Genomic DNA, 26134 nt, shown 5'->3' on the forward strand with positions numbered 1-26134 from the left:
TCCCGGTATCCAACCACGACCCGTTCAGAGGAAGCCCCGCCCCTAGCGGAAGGCGGAAGCGGAAGTGCGGCCTGTGGCGATCTGAGGCCGAGCGGAGCCGGGTTGGCGGGTTTCGGGGGCACCATGGGCAGAGGCGGCGGCACCTTCGAGCGGCTCCTAGGTACTGGGGGTCCCGGGGTGCGCGCGAGTCGGCACTTGACCTTTGACCCTCGACCCCGGGGCATTCCCCCCCGGGCGCTGATGCCCCCGCAGGCTCTGGGGCCAGGGCAGCGCTCGGGGCTGGGTCTGTGCGGCCCGGGGGGCTGGGTTCGGAGTCCGGCTGGGGCCGCGATGGAGCTTCCCCGGGGCAGCTGGCGAGGGAGTCGGGCCTGGGTCACTCCGAGCCTCCGGCCATCGGCGGGCTGGGCGCAGACCCGAGCCCCTGCGGGGCTTAGCTGGGGGTGAATCACACCCCCATCTCGGCGGCCTGGCCCTGGCCTCTCCCTCTGAGAGGGGCCCAGTACCTGCCCCGAGGGCACAGCGCAAAACAAGCTCTCGAGCCTGAGCCTGAGCCTGACCAAGGCGGGGTTAACTCTGTACCAGCTTCTTCTCCTCGCCCCATCGTCCTCCTCCAGCTCTCGGGAGAGCCCTCTGCACAGGGATAAGACCAGAGCAGACTGTGAAGAACTTCACAAAGATCTCACAAAACTAAGTGATTGGCAACACAGTGGTAAATGAAATTGAATGTGGATAAATGTAAGGTAATGCACATTGGGAAAAATAACCCCAACTATACATACAATCTGATGGGGGCTAAGTTAGCTACAACTAATCAGGGAAAAGATCTTGGAGTCATTGTGGATAGTTCTCTGAAGACATCTGTGCAGTGGTAAGCAAAAAAGTAAACAGGATGTTAGGAATCATTAAAAAAGGGATAGAGAATAAGACAGAGAATATCTTATTGCCCATATATAAATCCATGTTATGCCCACATTTTGAATACTGCGTATGATCTCCTCATCTCAAAAAAGATATACTGGCATTAGAAAAGGTTCAGAGAAGGGCAACTAAAACGATTAGGGGTTTGGAACGGCTCCCATAGGAGAAGAGATTAAAGAGGCTAGGATTTTTCAGCTTGGAAAAGAGGAGATTAAGGGGGAGATATGATAGAAGTGTATGCAATCATGAGTGATGTGGAGAAAGTGGATAAGGAAAAGTTATGTACTTGTTCCCATAATATAAGAACTAGGGGCCACCAAATGAAATTAATGGGCAGCAGGTTTAAAACAAATAAAAGAAAATTGTTCTTCACACAGCGCATAGTCAACTTGTGGAACTCCTAGCCTTCACAGCCTCCTCAGGCAAGGACTATAACAGGGTTCAAAAGATAACTGGATAAATTCATGGAGGTTAAGTCCATTAATAGCTATTAGCCAGGATGGGTAAGGAATGGTGTCCCTAGCCTCTGTTTGTCAGAGGGTGGTGATGGTTGGCAGGAGAGAGATCACTTGATCATTACCTGCTAGGTTCACTCCCTCTGGGGCACCTGGCATTGGCCACTGTCGGTAGACAGGATACTGGGCTGGATGGACCTTTGGTCTGACCCAGTATGGTCATTCTTATGGAATCACTTTTTCACTTGAAGTCCCATGACAGTGATTTAAAGATCAACATCAATTATTTCACTGCTCTTCATAACAGATGACTCCAGCCAATGCATCAGTGTGGGCCGCGTTTGTGTATCTCACCATGCTGCCCCACAACCAAGCCTGACACCTGACTCCCACACTACCTGTGAGCAGGTATATGGTTATTCCAGTACAGTGCTGGAAAGCAGCTCCTGATGCTCATGGCAGAATGAGACCTCTGGTTTCTGTCCCCTTTGTTCTCTCTTTTAGACCAGGTGCTTTTCCCTTACCTTGGAAAGCCCACCTTGTTAAAGATCAGGTTCTGCTATGTGACTAATAGTCTGGTAGCAGAGTGGGAGGTTCAGAACTATGTCAGGGGGTGTGATACACTCGGGAAGCATAAAATATTAACTAGAAAAACGAGTGTAGCTGTTGTGGGATAAACAGGGGCTTGGTTTGGTGTCTAAATCATTCCTTTGACAAACCTGAAAATAACTATGATTGAAAGATTGAGAGTGGGATGGGAGTTTGTTAGTGGGTTATGGACATCAGCTTGGACAGCTGCAGTGATGGGATGGTAAGACTGCCACATAGAAACCTAGATAGGTACAGAAATATAAATCCTGAGTTATACTAGCAGTACCTAGGAACCTCTTTCTGCAGCTTCATAGGCCTAGCTGGGGGGGTCATAACTTGTTCCTAAAAACTTACTGCGAACTGAAGTGTAACAAGTTTGGGAATTGAGTCCTTACATTTTCAGAGGAGCAGGTCAATTTTGGTGAGGGAGCACCATAAAAACCCTGTACTTACTCACAGTGAGTGGATGTGTAAGAACAACTTTTGTTTTGCTGTATGGGTTTTGAAACCAGAGGCACCTTGAAACCTCAGGTGACTTGGGAGAAGCCAAGCAGTTCTGATTAGCAGCACAAAAATACCAGGGATTGCGAAGAATCTGTGCAGTTACTGAGTGTCTCAGGGTCTGAATGACTGACAGGGAGTCACTAATCCAAGTGAGATCTCCTATGTGAATATAACTGAGAGGGTGAAACAGAGGCAGGCCAGTTCCAAACTAGCTAATGGATATTTCAATTCCTTGCAGATAAAGCTACCAGTCAGCTTCTGCTGGAGACAGACTGGGAATCCATCCTGCAGATCTGTGATATGATTCGTCAGGGAGACACTCAGTAAGTGCCATATCGCTTCCTGATACGCTCTAAGCATTGACATCCTTTTCTTCCCTGCTCACTGCATGAAGGCTAAGAACATAGGCCTAGGCACCCTGGGTCAGCCCACTGGTCCACCCAGGCTGTTACTTTATGTGGGACAGGTGACAATGCAATTCAGCATCTTGAGATAATGTTCCTGACTGGGGAAGCTGCAGCTCATGTTCGACCTGGGATCCTGAGAGAAAATGGGCCTTGAACATCACTGTTCTTCCTCTTTTTCTGCTTGGCCTCTGGAGTTGCCCATGCCATAAATTGTGTTCTTTCCCATTGCAAGGATGGGGTTAGTGGACTGTTCCTGCAGGTTCTCATCTGCCTGAAAAATGTGTATGCTCTCTCTCTTTTTCCAGAGCTAAATATGCCGTCGGTGCTATCAAGAAGAAAGTTAATGACAAGAACCCCCATGTGGCTCTCTATGCACTAGAGGTAACCTGAAGCCAATCCAGCAAAATGAAGTCTCTCCAGGCCTCTAGTGACGCGTAGCTCAGGAATGAAGTCTATGCAGACTGCCCCCCCTGGAGTGCTGCTGACAGCTGTGCAGAGCTCACCCTCCTCTCATGCTGTAGCTTGGAGGGCCTCCACCCATGGCCTGTCATCTGCTGACCCTGTTTCTTTATTTCCAGCTGCCATACTGAATTAAACCTCTAAAAAAAGACATGAAATCCTGTCATGCTGTTGCTCTACCAAGCAGGTGGTTACTTTAATTGCAATTGGGACATTGTGGGATCCTAAATGGCAGGGAGGCAAAGGCCACCAGTAAGTTTAGGGGGTGTTTCTTGTTATATCTCTACATTAAAGTGTGACCCTACTATTACCAAAAAGTCAAGACCCCCAGTTCAAGTTGCTGCCAGGCTTTTGGAAGTAGCAGATGTGTCTCTGACTGAAGTTGGGACAAAGTGCTCTGGGTTAGGTGGTGCCCCTGGCTTGTGTGCAGATTACAGTGCCCTGCAGCCAGGCACAGTCCACGCTGCAACTCTGCTCTCATGCTGCTGGTCCTGGGCTCTGTAGGGGGCTGTGGGTATTAATCTAATCTAGTTATTTTTCCTTGCAGGTCATGGAGTCTGTGGTCAAGAATTGTGGCCAGACAGTCCACGATGAGGTGGCCAATAAACAGACTATGGAGGAGCTGAAGGAACTATTCAAGGTAGAAGCATCTTGCTCATTTGTTTTCCTCTGGATGGGGTTGGGGGAGAAAGGTGGAGGCACTGAAACTGTAAATGCAGCATCTTTCTAGGTCAGTTAACACAGAGGCCCTTGGGGATTTGGAAATGGGGCAGCAGGAGGACATGGGAGAAGCAGAGTGGGGAGCCCCTGTGTAGAATCCATGTCAGAAGGAGCGAGCTGAACTGCTCAGGTGAACCACAGGGTCTGTGTTACTTGGAATTTCTCATGCAGGATCATGGGCAGCTCCAGGAACCAGCTGCTGGGGAGGGAGTGTCCTGAGAGCAAAGCTGCTGTCAGGCTGCGGAAGGAATGATGGCTAACACTGCAGCACATACTACACTGCTCTTTGGGGGCCATTTGATGGCAAGTCCTCACCTTGGTATTGGGCTTGGTTTAGTCAGAGCCAGCGAAGGCGAGTGAAAATACCCATCTGTGGGGGTGGACGCACAAGGTTGGGGGCTTCGTAGGAAGAGGTGCTGGAGGGGGATGTGAGCTCTCTTCCCATAACCCAAGATGAGATGGAAAGTTTAAAACGGATAAAGAAATCCCTTTACTCTGAGCGTAACTAATCTATGGGACGAGCTGCTGTAGGATGTCGATGTCAAGCCAGTAGCCGAGCAAGAGTCAGAACTAAGCTTAGGTGCTGGTATGAATGAGAACATGTTCAGTGACACTGGTGGAATGATGCTTACATGGGCTCTTGATTCTCGCATTCTGGGGCACAAGCACCTCTCCAGCTGGGGGGGGAGACAAGACATTCTCCTGCCCCATCTCCAAGGCACACAGTGGGACAGGAGTACACAGCTGAGTTCAGTAAAGGGATTTTACTCCTTCCTCTGTAGCATCTACCACTGACTGCTAGCCGAGGCAGGTGACTGGCCATGTCTAGCAGCTCCTGTATGAGCATTGCTAATTCTGTCAAGGGGTCTCTTCTCCTACTGTCCTCTTCCTAGGAAGACTCTGGCCTAGTTCAGCTAGATCTGGTCTGACATAGTAACTGCTGCCTTGAGCCTGGCTTCTCTTGATTTACAGTGGCAGCCACTAAGGTAGGTGGCGGGGGCTGGTTTTCTGGCAGCCCTGGTACCGTAGAGTTCAGTGCGGCTTGAGCACACTGTCTATGCTGGGGGCGGGGCGCGTGTGCTTGTACACTTGGGGTTCCCCAGACCTGTGCAAATGAGGGGCTCTGAGTCGGTCCATTTGAGCCCTGTGGCAGCCTCTCCTCAAGGGTGCTTTCTGTCTGGCCAGGCACTCGTGTACCCTGGGCTCCGTGGGTTGCTAATGCAAAGCATCTGTTATGTCACAGTCACTGCCTCTCTAGTGACTGACACCATACTGAACGCAGGCTCATGGACTGCTCAGAGGGGTGTTCGGGTAGGTATTGAGCTTCCCAAATATAGGATCAAATCAGCAGTCTCTGATTCTGCTCAGGTTCTTATGTGAGCTGTGCGCAGAGCTCCCTAAATGCACGAGGTGCATTCTTGTGCATTACTTTAGGGACTTTCACTCTTCTGAATCCGTGACTGCTGCTGAAGTAACTTGGGTGGCCCCTTGGCTTGGGGGTTCTGCCGTCACTCTTTGTGGTGCAGGCTCCTCTCAGGTCTGTCTGAGTTCAGAGCTGCAGATGTCTCTACAAACCTGTACTGAGCGTCCCACAATTGAATGTGAAGCTTGAGAGTGCTTGGAATCTGCTTCTCTGCTTGCTGAGGGAATTTCCCCTGAGCAGCCAGTCATGTGATTTGGTGATGATCAGCTGATGGCAGGGCCCCTCTTGGAGGCTGGTTGAGACTGAAACAGGCAGTGCGGAGCTGCTTGCAGCTTCCTGAGCTGCAGCGCCTCCTGCCTGCTGAAGATCAGGATTTCCTCCTGTTGCCTGGGGTATGTTTGGAGTGTTCCTGACAGGGTGGGGTTGTGAACTGGAGTTAGTGTCTGTGAGCTGGGGGATGCTGGGACAAAGAGCCCCAGCAACAGCCTGTGCTGGGCTCAGATGCTTTCCCCTCTGTGCAGAGACAAGTGGAAGTGAACGTTCGCAATAAGATCCTGTACCTGATCCAGGCCTGGGCTCACGCCTTCCGCAATGAGCCCAAGTATAAGGTGGTGCAGGACACCTACCAGATCTTGAAGGTGGAAGGTAAGGACTCTGTGAGGAAAAAGGGGCAGGTGAGTCTCCCATTGCGCTGACAGCCAAGCACAGAGGATGAGCCATGGGGGGCCAGGGAGCAGGCAGCAGTACGAGCCAGGTGTGGGAGAAGGGCTTGTACAGACGGGTTTACACACAGTGGCCTCCCTGCTACTGATGGACCTGTTGGGGTGATTTGAATCCAGTTCCTGTTGCTGAGCAGCCTCTACCAGGTGGCTGCTTCACTCTGGCCCTGCAACCCACTAGGAATGATGTAGTTTGGCAGAAGGTCCCTGGAAGCCAGAGCTGGAATGTTCCCCTAGGAATGAGCACATCCTCTTGGGAATGGCTCCGTTCCTGGGCTGGGCAGCTGAGAACTTGGATGTGTGTCTGGATTTCCCCAAAGCGCTGGGTGCACTGGAAGGCAGTGCCTGTGATTTTGGGCATTAACTCCCCTGATTCTGCCTGGGATGAGTGGCTGCAAATCTGTGGGAGTCACATCCTGGCAGGAAATGCTGCATTTCTCACTCTAATCTCAGGCTTCGAACATATGTTTTACCAAAGGGTCCCAGTTGCCTAATCTGAGTGTGTGTGGCTGGGGTTGTGTTCTGCATTTGGAGTAGACTTGAGCCAGACCTGGGAGCAGAGGGATGCCCTAGGATCTGTTTATCGATGTACGGACACTCGCTCTGCCAGCTCCTCTGTGAGGCAGGTGACTGTAGCTCAGGTTAAGTGATTGCTTAGAACTCCTGCACAAATGGCAAAGTGGGGACTAGAACCCAGGAGCCCTGCCTCTGTCCCCAGCTCTGAGCACTAGGGCCCACTGCCTCCAGTCTAGTGGGACCCCACTTTACAGTGAGATGTTGTTCCACTCTTCCTGCAGGTCACGTGTTCCCGGAATTCAAGGAGAGTGATGCCATGTTTGCTGCAGAAAGGGTGAGCTCCCCAGTGCAGAGCGTTAGGCAGGAGCTCTGGCATTACGAAGGGGGCTGCTGCTGTCATTTCTGTCCGACCCTTCAACTGGTGGTCAAAGAACATCAAATCCCAGAATCCCAAAGCACCTTCCATGTGTTGTACAACTGCCTGGATTCTATACACCTCACCAGGGTGCAGCCAGCCCTGGGGCAGGAGACACAGTTCAGGAAAGGAAGTGCTGAATCCCCCGGGCCTGCCCTGGCAGGGGGCCAACCCAGAGCACATAGAGATCAGAAATCCCACGAGGGCAGCCTCCTAGTCCTGTGGCTTGCCCAGGGCTCCTGCCCAGCATGCTAGGGCATCACTGGCTCAGGACAGGGGCATCTGACTGTGACTCACTTCTGCGCCAGTGGCCACAGAGCAGACTTGCAGGGGAGAGCGCCTCCTGCTGCGGGAGTCTCCCCCCTCCAGGGAATGGCCTGGCTTGGGCTAGCCAGTGGGAGCTCCAGGGTGGCCGCTCGAGAGGCTCTCTGGAGCCAGCGTCAGGGCTCTGGGTGCTAGGCCCTGGTCCTTTCCTTATGCAGGTTTCTGTGCTCTGTGGCAGGCTCCTGACTGGGTGGATGCTGAAGAGTGCCACCGCTGTCGAGTGCAGTTTGGGGTCGTGACCCGCAAGGTGGGTGCTGCTGCTTATTCCTCTTTAATTCCCTTCCCTGCATGACACCGCTGGGGACTTGGTCTCCTCCTCCTTTGCCCCGCAGTGTGGGCTTGGCTGGGAAGCTGAGCTTTAGGGGAAGGTGGTCAGCAAGCACCCTGTGCAATGGTCATGGAGGGACACAGCCCTGGTATTGGGAGGGTGCCCCCTAGTACCAGCTGCCAAGGCTGACCTCATCCCTCTCTTTGTTTGCAGCATCACTGCCGGGCCTGTGGGCAGATCTTCTGTGGAAAGTGCTCCTCCAAGTACTCCACCATCCCCAAGTTTGGCATTGAGAAGGAGGTGCGGGTGTGTGAGCCCTGCTACGAGCACCTCAACAAGTCAGTATCTCCAGGGGGTTCTGCACACCGCACGTGGGTTGGAGCAGCCGGGGCTGCTGGTTTGCATGGGGCCTGCCTTCTGGAGCAAGGAAGGGTCACCTCAGCCCCGTGTAGTGGAGCTTCTCTGAGCTGGGTTCCCCAGGGGCTGGGCAGCCTGGCAGGAGAGCTGCCCCTTTGGAGATGGGAGGGATTCAGGAGATCGCACTCAATGATGGGAGTGTACAGCTGACGCCAAGGACTGGCTCTGCTGCCTCCATTGCCCCCATCCACTGACTGGTAGCTGGAAGCTGTGCTCCTCGTTGGGGATGGGGGGAGAGGGCATGTTGTGCCCCGGGATGGGGGCTGGGGTGGAGTAGGGCCATGGCCCTCACTGGGGCTGGGACAGGATGCGGCCAGGCAGGGCTCAGGAATGCTGCCTGTAGGCCCTGGTCTCTACTGTCACCTCTATCTGATTGTAGGAAAGCTGAGGGCAAAACTGCTGCCACCACTGAGCTGCCACCCGAGTACCTGACCAGCCCCCTTTCTCAGCAGTCTCAGGTAAGTGGCTGGCTGGCTGTCCTGCCTGCCAGAGGTCTGAACTGGGCTGCAGGCAGGGTTAGCCCCAGCAGTTCCCTTCTCCTCCTGCTCACTGTCCAACTGAGCAGCCCCCCTCTCCATCTGCAGCTGCCCCCGAAGCGTGATGAGACGGCCCTCCAGGAGGAGGAGGAGCTCCAGCTGGCCATCGCCCTCTCGCAGTCGGAGGCCGAGGAGAAGGAGAGGATGGTTTGTACCCAGCTCTAGGGCTGCGTGAGGGAGCATTGCCTAGATGCTCTTCAAGCCTCTGGCAGATTGCTGCTGTGGACATTGCACCAGCCGGTCCCCAGCCCTGGGCTGGATGGAGCCCTTCCCTGGTGCATAGTGGGTCAAGGGGTGTGCTGCGCTGCAGGTCTAATCCCTCCCATGGGTCTGGGGTGAGGGTCTCTTTCACCAGGATAGTGAGGGCTGGTGCTGATCATGCCAGTTGGGGCAGGGCCTGGCAGTTGTTAGATGTGCAGACCCCATGCAGACACTAGCAGCTCCTGCCTCCCAATGGCTAATGAATGTGCAGTGGCTGGGCCTGGCCCGTGCAAGGTGCCTCGCCCTCCAAGCCAGGCTTGTCTCGTGCCGTTGAGCTGGATAGTTCTCAGGGCTGATCTTGTACCTCCCTCTGCAGAGACAGAAAACAACCTACTCTGTGTACCCGAAGGCTGAGCCCACGCCTGTCACCTCGTCCGCACCCCCAGTCAGCACCCTCTATTCCTCCCCTGTGGTAAGTGCACAGCTGCCCTGTTGGGTCCGTGCCCCCAGATCTCTCTGCCAGGTCACCGGGGTAAATCCTTGTTCAGAGGGAACTAAAGCCGTGAGAGCATGGCACTGAAAAAAACACTGCTGTGCTGGGGGCACCCAGGAGACCCTGCTCTAAACACTGGGTGCACTATTCCTCTGCTGCATGGACAGGAGGTGAATCACCCCCTGGCTGAAGGAAGAAAGAAGTGCCTGCTGTCCCTCCCAGTTCTGCACTCCTGGTGTTGCCTGGCACTGGGTGGCAGGATATGCACAGGTCTGGGCAGGGTATCTGTCATAGCAGTGAGTTGTGTAGTGGGCTGTGGAGTCCCCGTGTGTCTCTAAGATCTGACGTCCCCCCCTCCTCTCTCTTTCTCCCCAGAACTCCTCTGCTCCACTGGCTGAGGACATCGACCCCGAGGTAAGGACAAGGCCCTTCTGGCGCACAGCGTAGGCTGGTTCCCAGTCAGGCTTGGGCGCTGATCTTCTCCCTCTGCTTTTCCCGGCAGCTGGCTCGGTACCTGAACCGTAACTACTGGGAGAAGAAGCAGGAGGAGGTTCGCAAGAGCCCCACTCCATCTGCTCCACTGTCCCTCTCAGAGCCAGTTGCCCAGCCTGGGGAAGCTCATCCCATCCCGCTCGGTGTTGTGGAGGTAAGATAGGGGCCCGATCTCACACCCATCTCTCTGAGGTCTGGCGGGATCGGTTTGAATAAGTGCTCCCTGGCAATTGCCTGGCACCAGCCTCGCCCCAGTCATGAAGCACAAGTCCGGCTCCGGTCTAGGTGTGGGTTGTGGATCCCCACTCCTGAGAGGGAAGGGCTCAGGGGCTGACTGTGCTGCCGTGTCTCCAGCAGCAGTACCAGAACGGCGAGTCTGAGGAGAACCACGAGCAGTTCCTGAAGGCTCTGCAGAATGCCGTCACCACCTTCGTCAACCGTATGAAGAGCAACCACATGCGGGGCCGCAGTATCACCAATGACTCAGCAGTGCTCTCCCTCTTCCAGTCCATCAACAACATGCATCCCCAGCTGCTAGAGTTGCTCAACCAGCTGGACGAGCGCAGGTGTAGGTGGCTTCTGCTCTGTTCCCCGGGGTAGGACACGACTGCTCCCTGCCAATGGCTTGTGAGCAGCTCTCTGGGACTGTGTGGAGACTGCCTGGGATGGTGGGGGGGTCTCTCTGGAGGAGCATACCCCATCTCAGGTCTGGCTGGGGGCCACCTGCTCTATCTGGAGGCAGCTAGTGCTTAGGGCTGGGTGAGCTCAGCAGATAGCAAGCCTGGATGCTGCCTTGCCCTACAGGAGCCTGATGCTGCGTTTCTCTCCCCAGTGTACTATGAGGGCCTGCAGGATAAGCTGGCACAGATCCGGGATGCCCGCGGGGCCCTGAATGCTCTGCGGGATGAGCACCGCGAGAAGCTGCGCCGGGCGGCCGAGGAGGCAGAGCGCCAGCGCCAAATCCAGCTGGCACAGAAGTTGGAGATCATGAGACAGAAGAAGCAGGTGAGGCAGGGAAGCCTTTTCCAGGTGCCTCATGGAGGGCAGGCATCGTGCCATGGCCATTCCCAGGGCTTGCTGGCAGGGCCGTCCTTAGAATTTATGGGGCCCTACGCAGTATTATTAAACTGGTGCCCCTATGCCGGATGGCAGCCCAAGCTCACAGCCTGGTGGGGGAGGGGGAGGAGGGACTTGACAGCAAAGGATAATGAGATGCCCAGCCTGCCTCATGGTGGCGGAGAGTCACAGTTCCCTGCAGAGACTTCCATGCACTCTCCCTCATGCAGAATGGACATGAAGAAAGTACCTAATTAAAAGCACTAAAATTTGGGAATAAAAAATGTCAGTCACAGGTTTTTTGATATGCCCTGAAGTTTGTCAGAGATTTATTTGCAAAAACTTCATAGTAAGGGTGAATCAGCTGTCCTGCTGAATACAACATTACATATAATGGAATACATGATGCAGCTCGTCTTTGTTTTACATTTTCTTCATCAGTATTTCTAAGTTGAATTTATATTTTAAATGTACTCAAATCTTAAGACAGCATTCCAGATTACTACATATTTAACTCACTGAAACAAAGACATTCTTTTAAATTAATCAGAGAGGTTTAGTGTGTTCATAACAATGTTCATTGCTTTTAGAAAAAGGGAACAGTAATTTACTTTGTGTGATCGCCATAACAAGAGACATGGTTATGAAATTTCACCAACTTTAAAAAAATATGTTTCCAAAGATTTTATGTATAACAAGGATTTTGTCTTACTAAGGTACTGATTTTGCTGGAGGGTTCTTTTAAAACTAGTTTGTCGAATAGTCAGAAATAAAGAAAGGGAACTCTGTCCAGCTATCTGGAAGGGAAGGACTGTTGTCCCTTTAAGGGCTCTCTTCAGTAGGGAGTGGGGGGAGAGGTGGTGAAGGGATGGACAGAAAGGACAGGAAGACTTGGAAGCACTTTTTTTTAACTATAGTAATTAAAATGTGTATTTTAGATAAGGGAGGTCTTTTGAAGGATTTATTTTAAAAACTATGTGTGAAGATCCACACATTTAAGGCTAAAGATGATTGTGCATCTAAAACTCTATGCAAGCATTTTTTAGAAATGTGATTTTATAATCTTCACCAGCTCACTAATGAAATATTTTTAAAGCAGATTTTAAACTAAGGTCCTGTAGACTGACATGTTCTGTGTAAATATTACATTAATGCACAACTGTTTTTGTCAGTTAAGTCAGAAACTGACAGTATAAAAATTTATTTGGGCATAAGCTTCCGTGGACATCTGATGAAAAGGGTTCTAGTCCACAAAAGCTTATGCCCAAATAATTTGTTAGTCTTTGAGGTGACACAAGGACTCCGTCCTTGTTTTTGCTGATACAGACTAACAGGACTACCACTCTGAAACCTGTCAGTATATACCTTGGGGTTGGCAAATGCCTGTTAAATGGCTTTATTACCCCTTGAATGTCTCTTTAACAGTTTCAATGTTGTGCTAATAGGTCTGGCAGGCTGGAGGTTTTTTCACTTTTAACTACTAGATTCCCTCCCAAGGAAGACTCACCAGGCTAGAGCAGCCATCTGTGGGAGCCTGCAGGAAGGGTCAGAACAGGGATAGGAAAACAAGAGGGTGGACACTAAGACCCAGTGGTGCCCCAAATTTTCAGGTGCCCTACGCAGCTGCCTATGTTGCCTATGCCTAAGGACGGCCCTGCTTGCTGGTGGCCATGGCAGCTGTTCCAGTTTGTGCCCTGGGCTGGGTGGCTGGAGGCAGCACTGTTTTGTGGAGCGGATGGAGTCTCTGGGGTTGGCCTTGGTGTATGAGCTGCATGGCCAGGCTCCTAAGGTGTGTGGTGGTGCCGTTCCCTGCAGGAGTACCTGGAGATGCAGCGACAGTTGGCCATCCAGCGGCTGCAAGAGCAGGAAAAGGAGAGGCAGATGCGCCTGGAGCAGCAAAAGCAGACCATCCAGATGAGAGCCCAGATGCCAGCTTTCTCTCTGCCCTATGCCCAGGTACAGCAGCCATGCCAGGGAGCCCTCCCATGAGCACTCCCCCCAGAACGCTCCCCTTCATGCTGTCGTCTTTTTGCAGCTCCAGGCCATGCCAGCAGCAGGAGGGGTGATCTACCAGCCATCTGGTCCCTCCAGCTTCCCAGGCACCTTCAGCCCCGCAGGCTCTGTGGAGGGCTCTCCCATGCACAGTGTGTACATGAACCAGCCAGCTCCAGGCAGCACTGGCCCCTACGCACCGATGCCTGTTGCAGGGGCAGGTGAGAGCCTGGGCCAAGCAGAGGTAGGCAGGACTGGAATGCAGCAGCAGTCACCTCACTGTGCCCTCTCTGCTCCAGATCCCAACATGGTGAATGCCTACGTGTACCAGGCAGGAGCAGGAGGTGGGCAGGCAGCGCCACAAGGACAGGTGGTTCCCACCACCAACCCAGCCTACTCCTCGTATCAGCCGACTCCGACACAGGGCTACCAGGCAAGTGAGCAGAGCGCTGGGTCCCCCTCGCTCGCAGTGTGCCGTACTCGCCGTAAATCTGGAACACAGGACTCTGCAGTGGGTGGCACAGGCTGTCCCCTCCCAGGCTCTCGGGATCCCCTGCCGCACAGTGGGGGTGGGGATCAGTCCCAGATTGCCTGGGTCTCCCCTGGTGTCCCCTGTAGGATGGGTGCTCCCTGGACCCTGAGGGTGCTGGGGGTTTGCTGCGTGGCTGCCTGGAGTGCCCCATGCTCACACTGTGCTCTTCCCTGTAGAACGCTGCGTCCCAGTCACAGAGCATCCCTGCCATCTCGCAGGCCCCCCAGTCTGGCACCATGGGCTACATGGGGAGCCAGGCTGTCTCCATGGGCTACCAGCCCTACAACATGCAGGTGAGCACCCACCAAGGATGAACAGCTCGGTGCCCTCTTGCAGCCTGGCTTGGGGTTGGGTGTTGGTTGCTGTGGAGGCTGCTTACCAGCCAGGGAGCGAGGGTGAATGAGTCCTCGGCTGGCACTTGTGGGGGAAGGGCGATAGGGCTGGATTTTCTGTATCCCCTTGACCCATGTAGGAGACATACCCTGCCCCTTCACTGCTGCTGTTCTGAGCCCCAGGTCCCTGGCAGCGTGGGCCCACTGGGCCTGGCTGGGAGCTTGGGGGTCTTTGCCCCCTCGGTAAGGGGCAGAGGTCTGGCGGCCACTCTGATTGCTCTCCCCTGCCCCCACTCTAGGGCCTCATGTCAACCCTTCCTGGGCAGGAGCCGGCTGTGAGCAGCCTGCCACCCCAGCAGACTTACCTCTCGGGACAGCAACCCATGTATCAGCAGGTGAGTCTGCATGAACCCGGCATCTCTGTGTCACCCTCACTTCAGCTCCCTCCCCAGGCAGTTGGTTGCAAACTGCCCTGATACCCCCCCTTATCACCAGGAGCCTTGGCTGTGGCCCTGCCTCCCCCATGCAAGGCGCTGAGACCTCCAGATCCAGGTGTATTCACCTGGGGGCTGGGCATGGGTGCAAGTGACCAGCTGGGGCCCTGTGCCGCCACCTCTGGGTAAGGTGTGGGGGAGGGGGGTGCCAAGTGAGAACTGCCTCTTAACAAAGGGTTTGTTCCAGATGCCGCCCCCTGGAGGGCCCCCCCAGCAGCAGCAGCCACCTCAGCAGGCCCCGTCGCAGGTACAGCAGGCCCAGGGCAGTGGCGAGGCCCAGCTCATCTCATTTGACTGATCTTGGCGAGGGGGGTTGCCCAGTGTAACACTATTGTCTGCAGGAATTACTTACTTATGTACTTAACTAGCCATTTCTGTCTCTTCCCTGTCCCCTTCCCTGTGGAATGGCCCTACTCAAGGGGAGGGTGGGACCCTGGGGCCCCACCAGCTGGCATGCACCCTCCTGGCCTGGCAGGGGCCTCCCTGCTGCTCTGGCTCCCTGTGGCTTTTTCCCTGTGCTGTCCCCACCTGGCTGAAACGGACCATGGTTGCTGGAAGTGAAACCCGTCCCCACCTCAACAGGGAGAATGAATGGGTGCTTGGCCCTTCAGGAAGAGACTTCTGCAAGGCAGAGGCTGCAGCCTGGCTGCTGGGCTTCCCCCCAGGGCTCTGTGGGCAGGATGGTGACTGGGAGCCAGGCCTGAGAAGAGCTCCAGGAGAGTGAGCAGTAATGCCACAGGCCAGGGCCTCCCTTCCCTGCTCTGCAGCAGGCGAGAGACTTAATCATGCCCCAAGTACTCGCTGCTGCCCTGACCCTAGAACAAAGGGGGCAATGAGATCTGATGCAGAGCTGCCCCTGTGCACAAAGCTTGGCTTCTGCCACTATCCCTCTGCACAGTGTGCACCACGGCTGGCTCCTCCTCTGCCCCAGCAGGAGCCTTAGCCCCTCACCACAACTTGCACCCTCCACCCTGATCCCCTGCCCCTCCATGGGAGCCTGGCCCTGTGCTTGCATTCCATGTTCCTGGGAGCTCAGGCCCTTCCGCATGCCCTATGCCCATATCCTCCACCCCCTCCTTGGGAGCCTGGCCCTCCCTGCTTTTTGAACACTCATCTCTCATATGTAGTGGTGGAGTAGCCAGAATGGAAACAGTGACAATAAAATGTATTTAAAGAGCTGTTGCTCTGGGCCTGGTGCTGCTGTTCCTGTGAGAGCAGGGCCACTGCAGAGGGGTTTGGTGGAAGGCTGCTTGGCAGGCAGTGAAGTGGGGCTGTAACATGCTCCAGTGGTGATGCCTTCGGTGCCAAGCAAAGGCTTGGCAGAGTGAGGTTCACTGGCTTTGGATAGGGCAGCAGGGCCACTCCTCCTGCCCCCAGATGTGCATAAGAGCAGATAGGGTCAGCCTGAAGAGAAGGAGCATCCCAGCCTGGGCTGCCTGGGCCTCTCGCTCTGCAGGGGCTTGGATGCACTGCTCTCTACTCCTAGGCTGCTGGCCTCTGTGCAGGCCCCAGGGAGCAGCTACCCTCAGCCCATGGCAGAGACAGATTAATTTAAAAGCAATTTATTCTTGGGTGTCCCTATCCCATTGGCTTCAGGCAGCCATGCTCAAACATCCTGCAGCCCCGCTGGGCCTATGCCATCTCCAGATCCCTCCTCCGAAAAATCAGGCAGTTGGTGTATTCTGGCATTGAGGAAAACTGGCATTAAGATGCAGAACAACCAGGCTTCTGAAGGGCTTTAGAGAAGCAACCAAGGCCTCCAGGCATGAGCTGCAGGGCTGGAGTAGAGCTCTGTGTGTGGAGGGGGGCTGAAGTGCAGCGGGCTGGGTGTGGGGCCTGGGGCCAGCTGCAGCACTGTGGCTGGAGAAAGTTTGCCACAGCCTGCTCATGCTGCCAGTCCCCCATTTTCATAGGAAGTACAATTCAATTCAGCAGCTCCCTGCAGCTTAGCCCCAAGCCTTGAAACCTGCCTGTTTCCCACACCACAGTGAACCTTGCCATATGCTCGAGGTGCAGCGCGTTGGGGGTGGCCAGCTGCCGCAGCTCCTCCACAGCCCCCAGCCTGGATTCCTGCCAGTCAAAAAAAACAAGAGAAGGCTGGAGAGGCACAGAGCAGCGTGCCGGTCTCTGGGGTGGATATGCCTGCCCTGGACTTTCCAAGGCGTGGGGCTGGCCTCATCCCCAGCTGCTGCCACGTGATGAGTTCCAGCCAGCCCTGGGATATAAATGGGTTTGCTGCCTGGGGAAGAGCCTCCTGCAGAACACAGCCTGTGCCTGTAAGTAGGAGCCCATCCTGGGGAAGCTGCCACAGGTGGCTTGTGCTCTCCCAGGTGGGGGAGACAGTTGCACCTGGGAACAGGACATGATGTGTCCAGGCTAAAGCCCATCGCCTGTGGGCTGGATGCAGATTTGTCCCCTTCAAGGCTTTCACGGGGCAGGCCAGCCCCTACCTACCACAATGCAGAATTGCTGGAGCCCCTGGGAAGAATTCAGCTCCTGGGGCACACGTCACCTCTCCTGGAGCTTCTCCTCCAGCTCCGGATGTTGCATTCAGGGCTGATGATCCCATTGATGGCAAAGGGCTGCAGGCACGAAGTGCAGTCAGAGTCGCTCCTTGACCTTCCCCAGTCCGCCCTTCCGTGCCCTGAGGAGGTGGGGGCAGCAGCTGATGGATGTTTAACCCATAGGCTTTTTTTGATTTCAAGCCTCTCCTATGGGGTCTGGACATGGCATTGCCAGATCCAGCAGGCAGGGCTACAGGAGGGGTAAGATGTAATACAGGGTGGGCTAGGACAATAGCAGCCAGTGCCTGCCCCCTCGCTGGAGGAGCTGCGTGGAGCTCTGGGGACCCGCCTCCCCATACACTGCTCAGCAGATTGCACAGCCTGTCCTCGGGGGAGGGAAAACACAGGCTCCTGGAGACCGTGCAGGGGTCCCAAGACCTCTCTAGTGGTTCACAAAGGGGCCTTGGGCTTCAGATTCCTGGAAAGACACAATACCCTCCTGCTGCTGGGGGGGGTGGGGGAGGGGCGTGCAGCAGAGGTTGCTGGTTGGGATTCTATTCTGCATACCTACCCCATAGATCAGGCACACTCCCCAGGCTTCAGCAGCTGGCCCACACCCTGGAATAGTCCCTGCAATGCAAAGGCAGGATGTCATCCAGGTGGGCACTGGGGGGCTGAGCCCAGGACAAGGTGCCAGTACTGCTCCTCCCAAGCAGTAATCCCTTGGGGTGGTGCGGGGTGCAGGCCTGAAAGGGCCACAGGCTCCTTCCGCCAGTGGGAGGAAGGATGTCTTTCCCACAAAGGGTTGCTTGCTGTGGTGCCCCTATGTTCCCTGCAGGGCTTAGTTTGTCCACACATGCACACCTCCAGGCCTTGGGCAAGGAAGTGCAGCAGATGGATGATGACGATGACATTGCAGCAGCCCTTGCTCAAGCCTGCCCACTGGTCCCAGGGCTGAGAAACATCAATGGCCAGCGGCGTCTTCACGTTCTGCACCTTGATGGCTCTGATGTAGGCAGAGATGCTGGAGGAAGAGAGGTAAACTGGGAGAGGCTGCTGGTGTCTGTCTGGTGCTGTGCTGCACCCAGACAGCAGCTGCTGCCTCCTGCTCTCACAATGGAGGATGCTGCAGGAGCTGCCCTGAGGTGCCAGGCTGGGATCCATTTAGCTACTGCCAGGGCCACAGTACTGCCAGCATCACCCTGCAGTGCAGGCAGTGGCTGTCATGCTGATTCCGGGGGGGGAGGGGGGAAGAGGTGTATTCAGTTACACCCTTCCCCCTCCATTAAAAGCCACAAGGGGGCAGGAAGCGAGGCCTTGTAGGGGATGCATCTGGCTGCTCTCACCCAGACTATGGGCAAACACCATCTCCCTCCCTGTTTTGCTGTAAGCACTGATGCCTGGACCAAGAAGTACCCAGCATGGCAGCTGCCCCCAAGGGAGTGCAAGAGGAGGGATACGGCTGCAGAAGAATTGCAAGTGAGGTGGGCCATGCAGCCTAAGCCCCCCAGCTCTATAGATGTGTCCCCTTGCCCTTGGAATTTGTCCTGTGCTGGGGCCACTGTGTCACCCCAGTGAAAGCTGTTACAGGCCCATGGGGGTGGGAGTCACTGCAAGATGGCATGTTCCGCTCCCCCTCCCCCTCCCCGATTGCAGGTGTTATATGTTTTTACTAGCCTAAGCCTGAACAGCCTAGAAGGATTTAGCAGGGTCTGTGCAATTTCCAAAGGCAAAGTGAGCACAATCCCCTGCTGAACACCGACAGACCCCTGTTGTCACTGACTGTAGTGGCAGTGTTTGAGAGCTGGGGCCTACCCCTCCTGTGGGCTGGGGAAAGGAGCTGGCAATGCTGTGGGAACAGCAGGTCAGGGCACTTTGTGTGCCTCATTACAGACTCCCCACCCTGTCTGTGATTGGAGCTGTAGGCAGCCCCACCACCATGGGAGTGAAATCCTCAACTCCGCAAATCCTTTCATGTAGGAAGCAGTCAGCAGCTGCAGGACCAGTGCCAGTGTTTTTGGCGCCCATGGCGCACAGCCGTTTTGCTGCCCCACGCGCTGCTCCGGTGGACCTGCCGCAGGCGTGCCTGCAGAGGGTCCGCTGGTCCCGCGGCTCTGGTGGAGCTGCCGCAGGTGTGCCTGCGGGAAGTCCACCAGAGCCGCGGGACCAGCGGACCCTCTGCAGGCACGCCTGCGGCAGGTCCACTGGAGCTGCGTGCTGCCCCCCTGGCAAAATGCTGCCCCCCAATAATCCTGGCACCCTAGGTGATTGCCTAGGTCCCCTAAATGGAAGCACCGGCCCTGGCAGCCTGTCAGCAGCCAGGATGGGGACACCAGCAGCTTCCATGCTGTGGGGTGCTGTCCCTGCCTCTGCCCAGGGCTCGTGGAAGGGCCAGACATAAGATGGGCAGATGGGCTGACTTCTGAAGGCTGCCAGGTGACATTAGGCAGGGCTTGGGCAAAATGTACCACATGTTGCCCAGTCCCAGAAGCCAGTTCCAGCCCAAAGGCTTGGCTTGTATTATCCACATAGTCAGCTAGTACCTCCAGGATCAGCTCCTTATTCCTCTCTGCCATGGGAGACACCACCATCTTCTGCCACTGACCACAGGTCCCGAGGCTTCCACTAGAATGGTGCTGCCTGGATTTCTGCTCCTGCCTCCTGTCTGACGGGGCTGGTTTAGATTTATTACGGCAAAGGAGATTACTGAGTGACGCTTGACCGGGAGAGCAGCTGCTTAGGGGGGGCGGACAAATGGGGGAAAGGCCTGTGTGGATTCTCCAGCCACGGGAGGCCAGCAGGGTGGCCATGCCCCAGCCCTACCACGGTTCAGGGCTTCAGCGTGTCTCTGTGGGCCCGGCCAGGCGGCTGGGAACGCTGCCCAAGGCAGCACGTGTCCCCTGGGCGCAGCCCCGAGGGCAGGGCCTGCAGTGCCACGCCTGGCTGGGCCTCGCTCCCCACAGAGCCCAGGGTCAGAGCCGGCCATGGAACCCAGGCGTCCTGGCCACGCCCCTCGCACAGGCCCCGCCCTGGCGGCCACTGCCGATAAAGTTGCTCTTGTTGCGGAAGCGGTGCATGCTGGGTAGTGTGTGGTCGTTGCTCGGAGGATTTAGCGCCCGCTGGAGGGTGACCTGCCTGAGCCATAGAGACGTGGAGGCTAGACTGTCACTCTTTGCTAGTGACATGACCCGGGCAGGGCTAGAGCGCCCCGGAGACCATAGAGACCGGGAGGCAGAGCGCCGCCTCCGCGTCCTTTGCCTGCAGCCCGCCTCCGAGGCCGGGCGTCTCCTTCCTGCTGCCGGGACCCAGCGTGCTCGGTGCCGGCGCCGCCATGCTGCTCGCCGCCCGCCCCGTAGGGGGGCCCTGCCTGAAGGGGCTCCGGGCCGCCGCCCTCCTCCTGCTCCGGTACCGGGGCCGGCCCGCCCCCACGAGAGCCCCGGGCGGGCGGCCCTGGGGCAATCCCGGGCCGCGGCGGGCGCCCCCTGCTGGCCGTGTAGCCCCGGCCCACGCTCGGGGCCTGCGGGTCCCGCCGCCAAGCTCGCGGGGCGCGGGCTGCGAGCCCGGGGCGGGGGGTTGGTCTGCGCGGGGCTCCCCAGAGCGGTATCTGCAGCGGCGGGGCTGTGCACGGGGCACCCCCGGGCCTGGCTAGAGCTGCCCTGTCCGGGCTGTGTGCTCCCCGCTGAGCGGCGGAGCCTGACCGCGCCTCTCTCTCCATTGCACAGGCAGCAGCTGCCGGGAGTCTGTGCTGTGAGGATGCTGCGGACCAGCTGCCACCGAAGGACAGACGCCCTGGCCAGCGCCCCCTTGGATAACGCCCCTAAGGAATATTCCCCCAAGATCCAGCAGCTGGTGCAGGACATTGCTAGCCTGACACTACTGGAGATCTCGGACCTCAATGAGTTGCTGAAGGTGGGCAGGGTGCCTGACCAGACTCTAGCCTGTGCTCTGCCCCGCCGTATGAGGGGGCTCACGACTGGTACCTGCTGGGGGTGGGAGGGCAAAAATTGAAAGTTTGCCCCTCCCCAACAGCTTGAGTCACATCTCTCTCCCCTGCCCCCCACAAGTCTCCCCTCTTCCCCTCACCAGCTTCTCTATGGAGCTTCTTTGTTGCTCCCTCTCCCTGTGGCTGCTGCTAGCCAGCTCCAGGAGCTGCTGCACAGGAAGGAGGCCCAGCTAGCAAACCCTGGCAGAAATTGGGAGGGAGGGGATGTGATTCCTCACCCCCAATATGTAACCTCTGGAAAGTGCCCCACTTTGTATAATTGGGTAGAGTAGGTGGCCTGGGTTGTACTAAGTTGGGGCATGTGTGCTCCCAAGGCATGGAGGGAAGGCACGATACAGGAGTGATTGATTGTCAGGGCACGGAATGGAGCTGTTCCTCTGTCCTTTGTCTATGGCTGGGGTGTTCTATGGTTGTCCCTCTTCTTGCTGGGAACACAGGGTAGGCTGGAAGTGCTGTTGATTACACCTTGTTATCTTCTGCAGAAGACACTGAAGATCCAGGACATGGGGCTGATGCCAATGGGTGGAATGATGCCACCACCTGCAATGCAGTCAGCCCCTCAGGTAACTCCCAGTTGCTTTGCTAGGTCCTCCTCTGTGCCCCTGGACAAATGCCAGTGGAAGGGAAGCGCTGTCTAGGAAGATGAGCATTGGTTTAACCTTGTACTTTGGCAAACTTAGTTCTAGTGAGTCCAAAAATGCCCCACCTGTGATTCTGAAGGTTGGTTCTGAGCTAAAACAGACCTACTCCAGGTTCTTCTAGGGATCTTTATGCCTGTGGTGATTCTAAACAAAGAACTGGAGTGTTGGTAGAGGTTTATATAGCTGCCTGTCAATCTCGGAGCATCTTCTGTGCAAGTGCTGTGCTCCTCTGCAGGTTTGCAGTGAGGTGAGTTCCCCAGTTGGCCAGAAGGGGCTGTTTGTCAAGTCCTGTGTGTGGCAGGGCGGAAGGGTCCTGAATGCTTTTGTACTTGGCCTCACTAGGCTTCTGGTTCCAGGTAGCAGAAGAAGAAGAGGCCCCCAAGAAGCAGGAGAAAATTCATTTCACTGTCAAGCTGACTGAGGTGAAGGCTGTGGAAAAAGTAAAACTGATCAAGGAAGTGAAGAACTGCATGCAGGGGCTGAACCTTGTCCAGGTGAGGAGATGGCACTTACCTCTGTCTGTATGATCTCGGTCACTGCTTGAGCAGCATCTCCCTGGGGCTGTGCTGAAAGCTCTGAACCTCTGCCCCACCTATTTTCAAAAGTGCTTTTTAAAACGGAGACATTGGCTGTACTTCAGAATAGCAGCTTGGATTCCTTGGTGTCTTTGGGCTCTCTTTCCAGTGCACAGCGGTGTCCCAAGTGCATGGGGATTGAGCATTAGGCCTCCCAACAGAAAGGCTGTCTACACTGCTATGGTAAGTCGACCTATGCTACGCAACCCCAGCTATGTACCTTAGGTTGAGTTATCATGGGAGGTCAATGGGAGAAACTCCCGTCGACTTATCTTACTCTTCTTGGTGAGGGTAGAGTACAGGGGTCGACTGGAGAGTGATCTGCTGTTGATTTGATGAGTCTTCACTAGACCTCCTAAATTCACCGCCAGTGGATCAATCTCAGAGCGTGGATCCAGGCTGTAGTGTAGATGTAGCTGAAGTGTCTGCACCACCTTGTCTCCATTGCTTCCTTCAAAACACGTGTCCCTTCTTCCCAGGACTTCTGGGTGGTTAGTTTCTAGAAGCAATAATGCACATTCTCACCAGAAGGGGGCAGCAAAAACCTACCCCTGACCATGTGAGAGAGTCGAGCCCCATGGAATTTGCAAGTGAGGAGGGGCCATGGGAGGCAGACACCCCCCCACGCCCCTTTAACAGCAGAAGAGTTTATTTATCCTATTAAGTACAGGAAATCCCAGTCAACAGCTTAACTTACAGGCACAGGTTAAACAAGCCGTGTAAGGCATTTTTTACTGAACATGTGGAAAGTCAGGGCCTAAGAGTCCAAAGACAGAGTTGTCAGAACAGTTCATATTGGAGTTGGAGCTTATTTATCTTAAACTCTTCTGATGTTGCTTGTGTATACTGGAGGTGGAAATAGTTTCGCAGACCTGTTTTAAACTGGGCAAACCAGCAGCATTTAACAAGCAAATGAAAGATTTACATTTTAAAGACTGCATTTACTGATGTGCGATTAGATTGTCTTTCTTCAGCATCTCAGGGAGACTTGCAGAGAGCCACAGCAGAAAAGTGAACTTCTCCTCTCTCACGTTCTGTGAACTGTCTGCAGATCTTGGCAGAACCCTTCAATAGCAACTCATCTGACCTTTCTCCGTGATTTACAGGGAATGGCATACGTCCATCCACATTGACAAACAGAATAAAATAGAAGTTCACTTCCTCCTCTACTTGATACTAGCCTTCTGGTGCAACAGCACTATGAATAGCCTTGTTGTTTTCAAGGTGTTTTCAGTCACCAATGCCTGTGGATGCAGTAAATTGGCACCCCTACACATTGTACCCAGGTGCACTGTCCCCAGCAGGCAATGCCACAATTTATCCTAAGATCCCCTGCAGGGCTCTCTGGACTAGCTAGACCTTCTCATTGCAGCTGGATTCAGTCCAGCAATGGCTTCTCTCTCAAAGGAGTTTTGTTAATTCAGAGTTACTCAGGGATGTATCCCTCTCATTCACCAGCCTCTGTAAGCTGAAATTCTAGTCCTGGCCTGCTTCCTTCCATACACGTGGCTGTGGCAGGGCACAGCACTCTGTCCTCTCAGAGGAGACTGTCTCATTCTGAGTTTCTCACACCCTTAGGAGCAGGGATGGTTTCTGTTCTACAGGCCATCTTTAGTAGCTGTGGTCTAGGCCCAATATGAGGCAAGGATGGTAAAAACTATCAGGACATAGAAAAGGTAGAAATATATAACAAATATTTCTGTTCCGATTGGGAAAGAAGCAGTAGGAACAAAACATTAGAAAAAAGTGATTTTAAAACAGCAGCTAGCCTACACGTGTGTGCATCTTACCTAAAGTCCTGCCATCCCATAGTGGTGATGTATCTGGCTGTGTCTACGCTAGCACATCTGTCAGTCAGGGTGTTGTGGGGGAGTCAGCTGTCCCTGACTGACCTACTTTTCATCAACAAAAGTGCCAGTGTGGATAGCGCTATGTTGGCAGGCGATGCTCTCCCCAGCACAGCTACTGCCACTGGCCGGGGGTGGTTTAACTCTGCCGGCACAGTTAAGCTTCTCCCACTGGCACAGAGCAGCTACATGGGAGACCTTCCAGCAGCGCAGCTGTGCCACTGTAAGGTCTGAGTGTCAGTCTAGCTTCTTCTGACCTTTCTCCTTTTCTCTTCCCCCTCCCACTAGTTCCTGTATCCAGCTTCCCCTAAGGGGGTGCTGCTCTTAGTACCCTGTGGGAGTTCTTTGTCTTGTTGATGGACTTTGGCCCTTCTGGCCACACCTGTTCTGTAGGCTCAGCAGAAGATCAAGCAAGATTCATTTGAACCAATTGTTTTGGCATTGTCCTTTAACAATTCTTAAGTGACCGTCCTGGGCCATGTCCTCTTTCCTGCCTGTAGAAGTACTTAAACCAAGCCACTCTGCTTCCTTCCCCAGACCTAAAGAAGAGCTAGCTCTGCGTAGCTAAAACTTGTACTTTCCACCAACAGAAGTTGGTCCAATAAAAAATAGCTCCTTACCTGCCTTGTCTCTCTAACCCAATATATTCATACAGGAAAATACTACCCCAATAACCAGCTCAACATACAATATTAATCCATTATTAAAATTCAGCTTTATAGCCATCACATGCATTTTTACACAGCCTAATCCAGGGTCATACATCTAGGATTAAAGTGCACATTATGATTATAAAATGGGGGACCATATCATGGAAAATGGTAACTTTGAAAAGAACTTAAGAATCGTGGTAGAAAATCAGTTGGACGTGAGCTCCTAATTCATTGCTGTAGAGCTGGGGCATCTAAGCGACAAGCGGCGTCATTGAGAGGCGTCGCTGCGGAAATTCAGCGGCATTTTGGCGGATGCTCCACCGCTGCCATGGTCCTTCGTCTGGCACCCACCAGACGAAAAGGTTGAGGACCACTGCTGTAAAGGATGAGCTCTTGGATGTATAAAGTGGAAAATATCAATCAGGAGCAAGGAGGTGACATTCCCTCTGTAAACAGCTTTAATGATCCCATTACTGGGATACTGTGTCCATTTCGGGGTGTCCACACTTCAAAAAGATTGTTGGCAAATTGGAAAGGGTTTGGAAGAGAGATACACGTATGTTCTGAGCTCTAGTATCAGAGGGGTAGCCATGTTAGTCTGGATCTGTAAAAGCAGCAAAGAATCCTGTGGCACCTTTATAGACTAACAGACGTTTGCATTTGGAAAGGAAGATGATATCTGTCTGTTAGTCTATAAGGTGCCACAGGATTCTTTGCTGCTTTTACAGATCTGAGGTCTGAAAAACTTGCCTTAGAGTGAAAGACAAGAAGAGGCCTAGTGTATTTGGTTTCACCAAGACAAGGTGTAGCAATGACTCGATTGCAGTCAAGTACCTATAAGCGGTAGAGATGTCTGGTTGCAGACAGCTCTCCTGTCTAGCAGAAAAAGGCAGAACAACGTCCAATGGCTGGAAAATGAATGTAGGCAAACTCAGACTAAAAAGGTGAATGTTTTTAGCAGGGAGGATAACTAACCATTGAAACAGCTTATCTAGGGACATGGGGGATTCTCTCTTACTTGAAATGCTTAAACCAAGACTGAAAGGCTTTCTGAAAGAGATACTGTGGTTCAAACAGAAGTGATGGGCTTGATGTAGAGATTATTCAGGGTGGTTCTCTGGCCTGGGTTGTATAAGACATAGGTGATGATGATAATGGTCCCCTATGGCTTTAAAATCTATTAATCTAGTTAGTGAAAACAGCTAGTTTCTGACTCTCTCTCTCTCTCTCTCTCTCTGGCAGGCAAAGAAACTGGTAGAGTCACTTCCACAGGAAATCAAGGCCAATGTATCCAAAGAGGAAGCAGAGAAGATTAAAGCAGCACTGGAGGCAGCAGGAGGGACTGTGGTTCTGGAGTAGATGGCCCACTCATGGCTGAGGGACTAGTGTACCGCCTGCCCGTGCGGGGCACCTGTCCACTGACTGTCGCAGCGTTCCTGTGCATTTCCAGGGGACTGAGATCTGCCCTGCTTTTCTGCAGTGGGCTTTGCTCTGTTACGATGACCCTGCACCAGTGGGGTGTGTTCAGTGAGGGGGCTGACATTTGTACCAGCACCGTAACGAACTCTGAATCTATTAAAAAGATGTGTGGGAGGGAAAGTCTGTGAACCAGTGATGTGTAAAAGACCAGTCCTTCCCGAAACCACT

General features: G+C 54.3%; 2 protein-coding genes and 1 long non-coding RNA gene across 8 annotated transcripts; 2 read left to right on the forward strand and 1 right to left on the reverse strand.

Moving 5' to 3' along the window:
* Positions 1-40: 40 nt before the first annotated feature.
* HGS (hepatocyte growth factor-regulated tyrosine kinase substrate) lies at positions 41-15440 on the forward strand. 6 transcript variants are annotated; one of them, XM_050919940.1, is made up of 21 exons: positions 43-160; positions 2707-2791; positions 3181-3256; positions 3882-3974; positions 5999-6122; positions 6994-7046; positions 7630-7698; positions 7933-8057; positions 8516-8594; positions 8721-8819; positions 9250-9345; positions 9742-9780; positions 9869-10012; positions 10213-10426; positions 10691-10863; positions 12730-12870; positions 12950-13127; positions 13206-13339; positions 13615-13731; positions 14070-14165; positions 14452-15440. In XM_050919940.1, the coding sequence occupies exons 1-21, from the start codon at positions 124-126 to the stop codon at positions 14560-14562; spliced, it is 2283 nt and encodes a 760-aa protein (XP_050775897.1). In that variant the 5' UTR covers positions 43-123; the 3' UTR covers positions 14563-15440. The 6 variants fall into 6 exon arrangements, 1 of the variants encoding a protein (XP_050775897.1); XR_007768849.1 differs by adding an exon at positions 615-740 and having other exon boundaries at positions 54-160; positions 13206-13731; positions 14452-14549; XR_007768848.1 differs by adding an exon at positions 583-740 and having other exon boundaries at positions 64-160; positions 13206-13731; positions 14452-14549.
* Positions 15441-16260: 820 nt separating this feature from the next.
* LOC127032688 (uncharacterized) lies at positions 16261-19440 on the reverse strand. The gene is made up of 4 exons (XR_007768862.1): positions 19312-19440; positions 17340-17792; positions 16719-16846; positions 16261-16334 (listed from the first exon to the last, which is right to left on the reverse strand). It is a non-coding gene; the product is annotated as an uncharacterized LOC127032688 (long non-coding RNA).
* Positions 19441-20011: 571 nt separating this feature from the next.
* MRPL12 (mitochondrial ribosomal protein L12) lies at positions 20012-26086 on the forward strand. Its single transcript, XM_050920069.1, has 5 exons — positions 20012-20173; positions 20491-20677; positions 21254-21334; positions 21769-21906; positions 25730-26086. Exons 1-5 carry the CDS (start codon positions 20100-20102, stop codon positions 25844-25846), a joined length of 597 nt encoding a protein of 198 aa, XP_050776026.1. The 5' UTR covers positions 20012-20099; the 3' UTR covers positions 25847-26086.
* The last annotated feature ends 48 nt before the right edge of the window (positions 26087-26134 follow it).

The sequence above is a fragment of the Gopherus flavomarginatus genome, chromosome 12 (assembly GCF_025201925.1).
Source record: "Gopherus flavomarginatus isolate rGopFla2 chromosome 12, rGopFla2.mat.asm, whole genome shotgun sequence".
Taxonomy (NCBI): domain Eukaryota; kingdom Metazoa; phylum Chordata; order Testudines; family Testudinidae; genus Gopherus; species Gopherus flavomarginatus.

Excerpts from the sequence above, each read along its gene's own strand:
- HGS (XM_050919940.1), top strand. The coding sequence starts at position 124 with ATGGGCAGAGGCGGCGGCACCTTCGAGCGGCTCCTAG. Across the intron at positions 7,047-7,629 it reads CCATGTTTGCTGCAGAAAGG|GCTCCTGACTGGGTGGATGC; the intron begins GTGAGCTCCCCA and ends GCTCTGTGGCAG. Across the intron at positions 13,128-13,205 it reads GATGCCTGTTGCAGGGGCAG|ATCCCAACATGGTGAATGCC; the intron begins GTGAGAGCCTGG and ends TCTCTGCTCCAG.
- MRPL12 (XM_050920069.1), top strand. The coding sequence starts at position 20,100 with ATGCTGCTCGCCGCCCGCCCCGTAGGGGGGCCCTGCCTGAAGGGGCTC. Across the intron at positions 20,678-21,253 it reads ACCTCAATGAGTTGCTGAAG|AAGACACTGAAGATCCAGGA; the intron begins GTGGGCAGGGTG and ends TATCTTCTGCAG. Across the intron at positions 21,335-21,768 it reads CAATGCAGTCAGCCCCTCAG|GTAGCAGAAGAAGAAGAGGC; the intron begins GTAACTCCCAGT and ends TTCTGGTTCCAG.